At 40.8% G+C, this 12,823-nt stretch overlaps 1 protein-coding gene across 2 annotated transcripts; it reads right to left on the reverse strand.

The window, feature by feature from the left end:
• Positions 1 to 280: 280 nt before the first annotated feature.
• Positions 281 to 12,774, reverse strand: GOLT1B (golgi transport 1B). Of its 2 annotated transcripts, none has more exons than XM_053978565.1 (5): positions 12,666 to 12,774; positions 7,312 to 7,403; positions 5,419 to 5,597; positions 2,641 to 2,722; positions 281 to 1,331 (listed from the first exon to the last, which is right to left on the reverse strand). In XM_053978565.1, exons 1-5 carry the CDS (start codon positions 12,688 to 12,690, stop codon positions 1,293 to 1,295), a joined length of 417 nt encoding a protein of 138 aa, XP_053834540.1. In that variant the 5' UTR covers positions 12,691 to 12,774; the 3' UTR covers positions 281 to 1,292. The 2 variants fall into 2 exon arrangements, with proteins under 2 accessions (XP_053834540.1, XP_053834539.1); XM_053978564.1 differs by lacking the exon at positions 281 to 1,331 and adding an exon at positions 1,338 to 1,706 and having other exon boundaries at positions 2,632 to 2,722.
• Positions 12,775 to 12,823: the final 49 nt, after the last annotated feature.

The following is a 12,823-nucleotide window of genomic DNA, read 5'->3' on the forward strand; positions in this document are numbered from 1 at the left end:
CTTTGTTAGGTGAGGACACTGTAACTAAGACTATTGAAAGTGCACAACGTTTAACATTCCAACAGAAGCAGAAATGTGACCCGTGCATCAGGAGGGGACATTTATTCCAGGTTAGCCAAGAATCCTCAGTAACAACAAAGCTGCTGCTGTAACTAGGAGCTGTCTGAAGATAACCAGATAACCCAGTAACAAGTTACAAACACATGGAGATTGGCACTTGACCTTTACTCAGCCCCAGACACTCACCAGTTTTCTCCCCAGAGACTCACGTACACAGAACTTTAAGTTTCCATTTTATTACCGTAAAAAATAAAAGTAAATTCGTAGTTCCAGAGTAAACAAAGAAAGCTTAGTTTCAAACTGTTTAAAAACAAAGCGCCAAATTCTGGTAAGTTACATGTCACAGGGTTCACATCAGCACCTCACCCTAATGCAGTTTTTTGTGAACTGAGCGTATTTCACAGAGTTTCCACGTTAGTGACAAGAGGCTACATTCTCATCAGGATGCACATGGAACATGGCTCAAGGAGAACAACCTGGGAGGACTGCAAGTCAGCTTCCAGAGCTCCCCACTGAGCTCTGCATGTTCAGAACCAACATTTAAGACCAAAGTTATTAAAGATTGACCTTTTGCATATTCTGAAACGGAAGGCAAATACAATCAACTAACATTTGGCTTTGAAACATTAAGATAACAATGCTGTATTTCAGCCACATATTTACAAAAATGTTTACAACAGAACTGTGTAGGGTTTCCTTTTTATTGTCATAATACACTTATAGATGAATAGTCATCTTAACCTTCATGCAAAGATGCATCTCTTGTTACACAAGAAGTTTCCTGTTTGATTTTTTGCACTCTGAGGATAGCAAGCAGAGGGTTGGGTAAATTTGGGTCACCCTTAAAAAGGTAGGCCTGTTTGCTCTACTGCACCTTCAAAATAAGGAGGTAAAAAACAGGCACCGTTAATTCCCACAAGGGTTTGTTGCCTCTAGCATGTTTTCCAAAACCAACAAAAATAGTCTTGAACGGTTGTAAAATGGTTTATTCCATGACTTTCCTCTCTTCAGTTTACTTCCCGAACTCTGGAGTTACTTTCCTAGAAGCATACTTGCTGAACTTCTTTTCTAATGTATGTTGTTGACTATACATTTTAAATTAAAACTGTTATGTAAAGAATGTAACAAGCTTTTTCCTTTGTACACAACTTAATCTTTGTGCTGAGTATTCTTCAAAGGGATTTTATAAATAATACAGTAAAAGTTTAGGTCAGTCTTCCACCCTCTCGTCATTATACCATGTTGTTGCTTTCTCCAACTTTATCTACAAGCTGTGGAAAAGGAGACAAAAAGGTTTTAGGTTGATGACATTTATGTAGAGTGAAGCTGCTCTCAAATACTGCTTGCTAATTGCACAGTTAGTATGTGACTGGAAATGAGAGTCAAGTAGTACTCACCGAGGTCTCATGGTTTAGGTTTGTGAAAACCGAAATTCTTATAATTGCAATTGTGTTTCTGCATAACATGTTTTTCTCATATAGACATTAACAGTGCAACAGGAAGATGCAACAGAATGAGAAAGGAAATAGAAGAATGCAGATAACACTGCCAGCTTAATGGTATAAACAAAACAATACAGTCTCAGCCACACATGCATTAGTAGACCAAGGAAGATATTTCAACTGACCATTACTGTGGATTCTCTTCTGAGCCTACGTAGGCTTTGAATAAAACATTAACAATTATCTTTTAAAAATAAGATTTAACCCCGTTATGATAAAATTAAATATGATTAGGATCAATTGACAAATGAAACATTCAATTGATCATGAATTATGAGCCACAACTTGGCCTAATTGTGAGATAGGAACAGATGATCTGGAACACTCATTTTTAAAAATCAGCCTGTATGCATCTAAGTTATTCCCACTATTAATTTTCAGTAGTAGCTATCGAAACTGTTGCTTTCAAAACTAGTATGCTTGTGTTAAAATACATACAAAAATTAGCACAGTAAATGTAGTTGACAAACACCCTAGATTAGCATCTTTCTGTTATTTGTCTTCAAATCCCCAGCCATTTGGTTAAAAAAATTGAAAACTCTGTTTGAAAAAATACAAATCATAATAATAAAAAGACGTAGCGTGGTGCAGTGGACCTTAATAAATATATCTGATGTATGACCATGCATGCTGAGAGTTACTAGGTTCACGTTATGAGCTGCAATGTAACATTGAACTCCACTGTTTGCTTTTACAGGCCACTTTTCCTAAGGTCACCCAAATACTGCACCACGGGAGAGGCCCAGGGCAGGATTCACCTGTGTGGTCACCCAGGGCCAACACTGAAGCAGGAAGAACCCCAGCATTCCCTGTCACAATGCAGGGCTCTTCCCACTTCACCACCCATGAGCAGGAGCAGCTTCTGCCAAAGTGCCAACGCTTTTTTTCCTTTTACATCTAGAAGTCTCTCCCTGGGAATGAATGGGATGTGCATGGTGCAAGAACTGTACAGGAATGCATTTGAAGTCATTGCTCCAAAGTTATATCTGCTTTATTTTTGATGCATTTCTACAAGTGCTATATCAGTGGAATGAAAACCAGAACATGCTTCAGTTGTTGCATGAAGTACCAAACTTACCGAGCTTATACCAGGTAAATTCAAGAGATATCCAAGAACTGGAACTCTTCTAATAAAGCCAACCACCACAGGAAAGAACCCCCTTTAGGTAAAACATCAGAAGATTGTATTAGTTTTTGTAATTAAGCTTTTCTCATATTGCTGTAACACGAAAAAAAACTAATTTTAAAAATTTTTAAACCAAAATTACATAAAACCTTGTAACTTGTTAGCAGCACACTTGTTTACCAAATATATAAATACACATTCATCAGAGTAAAGAGAAAAACAGGAAAGAAATGGTGTATTTTTTAATGGATTTAATTTTCTTCATAGCTGGCAACTCTCAGTCAACTCGTCAAAAAATAACTCAAGTGAGACTATCTTAGTCAAGAAAACTGATTTCTCAAAATTAGCATACATATTTTGAGATAATTTTTCTTTATATTATAGAAAATACATTCAAGACCCAATGTAGAAACGAGTGAAGTTAGTTCTGAGTAATTAAAACCATGTATGATACTCTTTACGTTAACTAAAGAAAATGAAGCATGACAGAGTTGTGTATTCATTTATTCCCCAAATTTAAGTCAGTGGTTTGACTCATGACCCTGGGGATGTTGCCTGGCACAGATGCTATGGTGTAGCCCCTGCACTCTCCACCTAACCTCTGCAGCAGAAAACCAAATTTTCTGTGTCAGTGTCTCAGCTGTTTGCAGGTGGCTGGTGGCATTCCCAGCAATCTTGTGTTGAGCATTCCCTGCGTGGAATAAGGATTAATGTGCAATGAGGCCTCAGCCACAGTGAAATAGTGAAGTTTCACAAGTCACCATCCTCTTCACCACCCTGCTAAGAACTATTTGCTGGGTAATATCCGTACCAGTAAGGGGAGTTTTGAGGTCTTTTTTGTTTCTTTTAAGGCCAGATCATTTCAGTGGCCCAGTAAATTGTGAGGCAGGGCACACAAACCACTTGTAACAGATTAAAACAACTGCTGTGTCCAAGAATAAGGAACAGTAGGGATAATATTGTCAGCCATAACTCTGCAAGGCTGTCATGTGAACAAGGCTCCAAAAGCACCTTAGATGACAACAGCTGTCCCATAATAGCCAGGGCAGTTTTCTGCTATGCAACCAAGCAGCAGGACCCTGAGGAACAGTGTAAAATGGTGCTTGATGAAAGACTTCATTTGTAACTTCAGAAGGGAGCAAGTTGCTGACAAAAAGGAGGATGGCTGAACTGAACAAGACTGAAGCAAAACAAAAAGCTTTGCTTGAAGTAGTCACTAGCCAGCCTTGTAGCAAGGGATTTAGATTCTATCAACTAAAGAGCTCTGGAAAAGATGGTCACAGAATCATGGAATCATCAAGGCTGGAAAAGACATTTAAGATCATTCAGTCCAAACCACTGGTCTCCAGATGCTTTAAATGAAAACAAATCAGCTAAACATTCACACGTGGAATTATCCATCCCTTGTTGATTCCCTTCAGGCCAAAGGATAGTCCTGGGGATAACTATTGATCTTCTATAAACCTCTCAACATTGTTTCACCTTGCAAGCACCACTAGATAATCCATAGCCATACCTGCCTAGACAGACTAACTTATGACTCTTTTGAGATCTTTTAAAAGGAGGGTGTTCTGGAAACACATTCTACTTGCTTTGTACTGGCTGATTAAACCAAGCAGTACATACAAGAAGTGACAAATGTATTCAGTGAAATACTGTGATTATCACAGCACTTGCAGTGACAGAATTCTGAGTAACACAGAGCAGAACAATAACAAATACATTAACCACACTAAATGAATTTTCTGAAATTTCACTGTCTCCAGTAGGAGCCAAGTTCAGATTTGTTTTCAAAAATAAACGTTTTATCTGAATTAAATACCAGATTAACACACAATTTTACTGAGTACAAAAAGAACTCCATGAGAACAATGGTTTCACTTTGATTAACAGGAACAGTGTTATTCAGCCATTCACTTCAGGGTCTGAAACTCAATCAATAACTATTAGTGAAACAATCTGCATCTGGAAAGAAGTCCAAGAACAACCAGAAGCCTCCCTTTCTACTTTTTTTGCATATTTTTTGCTTTGTTCTGTAGGGAAGCATAGAACTTCAACCATGGAAATAAAGATAAAAATATAGATATCTATGCAGGTTATAACAAGTCAAATTCTTTCACTATTACAGTTGCATTTATGAAGAACTTAAATTGTGAAAGTTAGAACATGTCTCAAGATTGCTGTTAAAAAAAAATAGAATTTCCATTTTTCCTTAACTCAGTCAAGATACTGCTAACCCAAACAAGCAGTTCTGACTCCAAGGCACAATTGTAATGAAATATGACAGAAAACATCCTTTCCCTGGGCTGCCATAGTGATGAAGTGATAAGGTTACAAACCTAGGATGGTCGTAACTAAATATTTTGCCCCATTTGTTAAAGAAAAGGACAAAGCCCCTACTGAAAAAAGTACCAAGTATCCCTTTTCCATGAGGAGATATTTAAACTTCATACTGCTAACAATTTGGGCTCCCACCCATTTTGAAGCTTTACAATTCTTTGGTTAGACATCAACATTATCAAAGTCACTTTGGTAAGTGCCTCACAAACATTAGCAGATTTGAGTCTTGAAAAATACTTACCAACTTGTAAATAAACAATTTCATATAAAATCTGTCCAAAATCTGTCCATTTAAAGGATGCTGCTTTGTCAACTCTAACACAGAAACACTACACGAATACATTTATTCCTAGATAAACTAACACAAAGTTGTTTTCAGAGAAGACTTACCTGAACAATAGGAAGAACCCATAAATCTCCAGGATCATTCCTATTAAAGGCCAACCAATGAGAACTATGAGCACACCACCCAGGAAGAAGCCCGTTGCTTTCATTTTGTGTTTTTGAAAGAAGAATCTAAATGTTCTTTCTAAACCGATAACAAAAGACAAGCCGGCCACAAATAAAACCTAGAAAAGACAAAAACAAACCGAAGAGAGAAAACAACTAATTATGCTCCCAAGTACAGGATGTAAACACATTTATATATATATATATATATATATATATATATTTTATAAAATTACACTGCTTTTCTTGCACCACTTCTTTTAATACCAAAGCACAGTTGGTGAGAATGAATTTACTACTGATTTTCTTTTGTAAGGTCCATCTTAAAGCACTTGTAGCTCTCAGCTGCCTGAAAGTAGAGAGTCTATCCTTTGTGGTCTCTGCCAAACACACTCAAGACAAAAGATCTGCTGAGAACAGTTGTATCTGCCCTGTCACTTCTTTTCTACAAGTGGTGCTGAAGCATAGTACTACTGACAGCAAAGGTTCCTAAAAACTAACAGCACATATAACAGCACCTTTGTTCTGTGCCACTGACATCTTCAGCAGCTTCTACTGATCTACTCATAGTGCAAAGCCAGAGAAGGAAAAAGCTGAACAGTTGTTTTTTACTGTGCAGAGCCTTCTAATTGTTTATTTATTTGTTCCAGTATAGACTGAACACTATCACACCAGTCACAACTAGTCAGAACTATTTCTGGTGCAGCAAACAGGACTCAGAATTATTTCAGCAACATTTTTGTTCAGAAAGCAATAGTATCTCAGGTTTTACTCAAGATTGTTTTACTCAAGTTTAAGTTTTGTATGGTATTTAATAAATCACTTTCTTAGAACCTCCTGCCCTTTCTGATATAACTTTTTTTTAAAATAAAAACAACTCTCTACAAGGATACAGTACCTTTTCTTGCATTATCTTTGGTTACCACATAGCCTGTCATTGTCTCTTCCTACCTATGTTTTCATTTTCCCTAAACAGGATCTCATATTTCCACCTTACATTAGGAAAAGAAAAAATAAGCATTATTTCATTTTTCACTCTTCCACTGCATGCTTGATTTGATGGTTCACAACAATGCTTCAACTAATGCACCCAATTTCAGATACACAATGTTATATTTCCATTTAGGGAGTCTCAGTGATTGAGAATGAAACAGATCTGTTTGGCTGCAGACTTTTGGGCATCAGCAAAAGAGGGGGTGAACCTCTACCAACCAGGCTGTGCTTTGGCTGGCTGGCAAAGCTGAGAGCAGCAGAGGCACAGAGACTATCACATGCAGAAAACACCCTGTCATTTGATATTTGGAAATTTTGTGTACCAGAACTAGGATTTATTTTCTGTGCTGCTTGAGCGACAACTTTGATTTGGTAAAAGCTGAAGATACTGAATCTCTCTTTCATGAAAGAGGTCTGGCTCTTCTAAAGCCAGAAGTGTCAGCAATTCATATTTCTTTCTTTCCTCCTACAGCACTGCAAAACTACATATGCCAGCATGTACTTAATGATTCTTATCCAAATAGATACTTAAATTGACAGTGATCTTAGAGGATCACAAAAAATCACATTTGCAGCAACACAACTGTGGAACAAGCTGCTTCTTGTCTGCCAACATCCCACAGGCCTGACCCGAGGTGATAATCACATCAGTGTGAGCTGTTCTAACCTCAAGCAGAAAAAATGATTCACTCCTATCACTGAGCACAACTCCTCCTTTATACCAAATCACCACAGTAATTTTTGTCATGCAGCTTCAAACTGATAACATGCTGTTCTATTTTTAGTTTATCTTTAGTAGATCACATACTTGATTCTAAGCACTGCAGAAAAGACACTTACATTTCCAATAGCCAAAAGAGCTTTGTCAAAGAAGAGTATCATTCCAAAGAAGAGGAAAAACACTCCAAAGCCTGTTAGTCCCATTCCAATCTCTGAAAAAGACACAAATTTAGGCATGTAACAAAACATAGTACCAAGAAAAAGTCACAAATAAAAACTGGGGAAAAAAAGAGAACATCCAATCTAAAGACATTTTAAATTTAGGAACTTTCCTGAGTATACAAATATCATAAATCGTGTAGACCCCAATTACTTCAAAAGACAGACCTTTGGAAGCTGTTTATAACAAAGTCCATGTTTGGAACTGAAAGACGCTGAAATTGAATGCAACCAAAAGCAATCAAGTATATATACATACAGCAAAGACATACATCCCTTTTGATTAATTGCTAGTATGGAGAAAAGGATTGTTTATAAAGAGATAATTAAACTTTGTTTTCCAGATTAGATCAGCTGGTCAGAACATGGTACAAATAACACCAAGGTTGTGGGTTTGATTCCCATATGGATAATTCACTGAAGGGCTGGACTCAATGATCCTTGTGGATCCTTGTGGATCATTGTGATCTTCTCTTTTAATTCAGAATACTCTGGGATTTGCAGATCTTATCCCATTATCTTTCCCATAGTAATGTAAGTACCCTGGTCCTCTCCATCCTCCTGAGACCTCATGTTCCATCGCCCATGATTTGCAAAGCAGTTCCACTCCCCTCAGTTTCCAGAGGGAACACAACTTGGATGAATCCTGCAGGATTTTTCCAAGTTACACATGTGCTGACAGCTATTGCCAGTTTTCACAAAACTAGCAGATATAAAATACTGAGGGATTAATGATCAAGTATAATTTTCATACTTAATATTTAATTTTTATTAATTAAATGGTAGATCTACATTACACATAAATACAATATCTCTAGACTGCTAGTATTGCACAGCAGTTTCATTATATGAAATTTTTCATTTTATGATCTTAATTTGCAGATTTTTTAAAAATACCTTTTGTACTTAATATATTTGCTTATATTATGGACTGGCCAGTGCTGGGTTAACAGCTGGACTCAGTGCTCTTAAAGGTTTTTTCCCAGTCTAAACAGTTCTATAAACCTTGAGTTCTGCAAAGGATGCTCAAGAAATACTGGGAAGCCAAGAGTAGGATGAAAGGTTTTTATGAGAAAATGGACTAGAAATGTCAAGCTAGGATTAAAACTACCATTTGACTATAGCCTCTGAAGTATCTTGAAGATTGCTATTAGAAATACATCCTGCTTTTAATTTTAAATCTCTAAAGCCTTCCTTCCTTCCTTCTCACACAGACTGAATGGAAGAGGAAAAACCAGGAGCAGCCGCAACAGGGTTGTAAACACACACATTTATTATTGTTTTCACTGTGACCAGACATAGAAACCTACAGCTTTCTAAATTGCAAAACAAAAACAGCTTAGCAAAACTCAGCCTAACACTATGCCTGTATATATGTGTATTTTGAAGTTCCAAGTAGTTTTGTGTAGCCTATCCTGAAACAAACAAAAAAACACATCCACAATCACAGCCCTCACTGCTACTCTTGGCCAGATCTACCTCAATGTATTTTAATTGCACTTTGTTGATGTAGTTGGTCCTTTGCTGTTGCTTGATGAGCTTGGGAGTAAAGAAGGATAATTATGCCTGTTTCAGGACTTCCAAGTAGTTATTGGAAATAAATTTCAACACAGCTCAGAGATTTGTTACAGCAACATTCCACTCCCCAAGCTTCTCTAGGGGCTTGGCTTTCAGCAAGGCAGCAGAGCACATGCTGTTAGAGCTGTAGTTCTAGAATATAGCCTGCCACTTTAGACTTTTACTGTGAGCATTTTAACACCCCACAATTAAAAGCACTAAGCCACTCAATCCAATCAATTTACTACAGGCACTCTCCGTACTTGTTTACAATGAAAAATGGAATTGCAAATTGTATTTTCAATGGATCTGCTGACTGAAGGCAATGTAACAATTCCAAGTGCCCTTTTCTCCAGTACTCTTTACTTCAGAAGAGCAGAAACAATCTGCATTCTGGAAGGAAACCACTTGGAGGCAGGACTCCAGAGGAATTACCAGCTGCCAGCAAGATAAATATGCAGCCATGGGAAGTGAGTATTCGCCCCTCCCAGACACAGCTCAAGGTATGGATCTGGCGAGGAGGCAGAGGCCAACTCCCAAGAGCTGCTGCAATCCCCACTCTGACATCTCTCTAATCACCCCAAACCTGTTTGTCATCACTTCTGCCACAATGGGTTCTGATTCACTGCAGAAGTCACCCATGTTCTCTGCTTAGCGGAGGGAAAAGGAAAAAAGAGAAAGGAACATTATTCTCGTTATCCCAAAATAACTGCTGGAAGAAGAGGAATGGTCCAGGACTATTATCCTCTAGTGCTGATATCTCAGCAGAGGGTCTTACTGCCTTGATTTGTATCAGAATTTGTAAATATATTTAACTACACTTCTTAGAGGAAGGAAAAGAAAAAGTGCTGGCATTTTGTATAAAATCATTTCAACAACAAACTATGAATATTTATAGCGGGAGCAAACTATTTTAAAATGTTTTCTCCTGTACCAGAAGAGCTTTCCCACATTAGCCAAATACAACATGTCAATGGCTGGAAATATACACTAGCCAGGTTGTATTTATTCTGGATTATTATGATTTCCTGAGACAAGGGAACAAATCTTCATCAATGTTTCTCCAGAAATTCCATAAGCTGTGCAAGACTACTGCAGCATTGAGTCAAAACAGCTTAGTAGATTTTAAAATTAAAAATTAAGATAGATTGCTTGTGAAAGATTAGGGCAGACAATGCATATCCCCAGTCTTTTATTGTGCATAATATAGTGCAAAATAAAATGGAATTGTGTGCTATAGGCTTTTAGAAGACAAAAATGAATACAGTTTATATTCAATGCGTAACTATTATTTTGCTAGGAGTATTTTTTAGTATTGAAAATTTAATTTGGGAAAAGCTAAGTGAATTCTTTTGCAATTACTGGTGGTTTATAACAGCATTCAATGCACCACTTAAAATTATGTTCTAGACTACAGATGCAGAATTAGCTTTCCAAACAACAACAGTGGTTCTCTCCAGGTATTTATCACACTACTCTACGAGTGTCTCTATGGCTAACTCTGTATTTTTCCAGACAGCAGTGAATTTTAAAATATCTGATGAACTATCTTCAGAATTTCAGAAAAACTGAAAAAAACCCCACACTTAAACCCCCTAAATGTCAGAGTATTTTATTTAGTACTCCTGTCTCTGACAGTTAAAACCAACAGTCTTAGCACTGGAAATAGCTGAAGGTCCCACATGAGGCATCAAGCAAAATAAAAACTGAGTCTCTTTCTGAAGAGATTTTTATTTTTTTGCCCAACAAATACTTCAGACAGAAAGTTAAGGGCAAAAGCAAAGCCCACAAGGGTTTAATCAATCAGAAACCTAAAAGTTAACCCCAAGGATTAGTACTCATCCCAGTAACAGCACAATATCTGAGTAACTCAAGAAATCATTGACCCTGAATACTGCTAAACTCTGCTGCCTGTCTTCATTCTTGGCCTTAATTGGCTCTCCAATACCTCCATTTCCAGTATCCTGCTATCAAAGTTATTTTAACTTTTTTTTCCCTAGATTTTTCACACCCTCCTTCATAACTGATGCTGTGGTGCTTATCAGGCAGACTCATTTCCTTCTGTGGCAATCATACCAGAAATGCATCATACATGAAATGGTCATTTAAATCAAAGGCCTATCATTGTCCTTTACCCTACAGATTAAGCTGTTATCATGGAATCACACTTGTTAGGGCTGGAGATCACCCAGTCCAACCCCCCTGCCAAGGCAGGGTCACCTGTTGCAGGTGACAAAGGGATGTGTCCAGGTGGGTTTGGGACGGCTCCAGAGACGGAGACTCCGCAGCCTCCCAGGGCAGCTCTGCCACCTTCAGTGTAAGGAAGCGCTTCCTCATGCTGAGATTGAACTCCTTGTGCTTCGCTTCATGGCCACTGCTCCTTGTTCAGTCGCTGGGCACCACTGATAAGTCTGGCACCGTCCTCTTGGCACCCATTTGAGATATTTATATGCATTAATGGGATCCCCCCTCAGTCTTCTCCGGAATAAACAGGCCCAGCTCCCGCAGTCCCTCCTCATTACAGAGACGCTCCAGAGCCCTCACCATTTCCGTGCCCCTCTCCAGCAGCCCCTGTCCCTGCTGCTCTGGGGAGCCCAGGACTGCACAGAGCCCTCCAGCTGTGCCCCCAGCGGGGCCGAGCAGAGGGGCAGGATGGCCCCGACCTGCCGGCCGCGCTTCCCGGAGCGCCCAGGGCACCACCGGCGCTCCCGGCTAAGGATACACTTAGGAACTTCTTTACTTTCTTTTCTTTGATTTCTGTTTCCAAGCACTTCAGTGGAAACAAAACTATGGCCACACACAAATATTTTTACAATTTTCCACTTCAACGTCTCGGCCTCACCTTGAAGCCCGCTCAGCGTCAGCTGCAGACGTTTGGTGCGGTAGCAGCAAGAGTTGCACAGTAAAGCTATTTACTACTGAGATAATTAAATGGTTCCAGACCACTGACGTCCACAGGGAGGTACACGTCAAGAGGCGAGCTAAGTGTTACTTTGTTTACCGCTCAGCTTTCATTCATTCATTCCCAGTGCCCAAAGTGCCATGGGTACAAACCCACACAGGGGCTAGATTAGGTAACAGGAAGTTTTTTTCCTGTAAGGCTAGCCAGGCACTGGAACAGGTAGTCCAGAGAAGCTGTGGCTGCCCCATGGCTGGAAGTGTCCCAGGCCAGCTGGACGGCCTCTGAGCAGCCCGGGACAGCGCAAGGGGTCCCTGCCCATGGCAGGGGCTGCAGTGAAATAATCTTTAAGGTCCCTTCCGACCCAGGCCACACCGCAGCACAGCACACCGAGCACTCGCAGCCCCGATCAAACGCCGGCCGCGCTGGTGGCGGAGCTCTCCCAAGGGCGAGGGTCCCGCCGAGCGCTGCCCTGCCGCTCTCCAGCCCATTTCCCTTGCCGCGCTCCCCGCCACCCGCCGCTACCGCCGCACCGGGGCCGCCGCCGCGCCTTCCATCGCAGGCACACGGCCGTAAGAGCTCCCCCGTCCCTGTCCGCTCCCACCCCGCCGCAGGCTCCAGCCGGTCTCCAGCGGCCCAGCCGGACCCTGCCCGGCCGCTCCCGGGAGGCCCCGCCGCGGACAAAGGCTGCGGGCCTGGCGAGCCCGGCCACCCTGGGACCCCCCGGCCCCCGACGCCCCCAGCCCCGCAGCGGGAGGCCCCTCCGCGCTTCTCCGGCGGGAGCGGCGGCAGCGCTTACTCTGCGTGTCGGACAGGGAGATCATGGTGACGGCGGCACCGGCGGCGGCAGCGGGACGGGCGGGAGCGGGACCGGGACCGGCGGCGGCCACGTCTTCCGGAAACACGCACCCCGCCGCATGAGAGCCGCCCGCCCATTGGCCGCGCCGGCCGCCAATC

This window comes from Vidua macroura, chromosome 5 (genome assembly GCF_024509145.1).
Source record: "Vidua macroura isolate BioBank_ID:100142 chromosome 5, ASM2450914v1, whole genome shotgun sequence".
Lineage (NCBI taxonomy): Eukaryota > Metazoa > Chordata > Aves > Passeriformes > Viduidae > Vidua > Vidua macroura.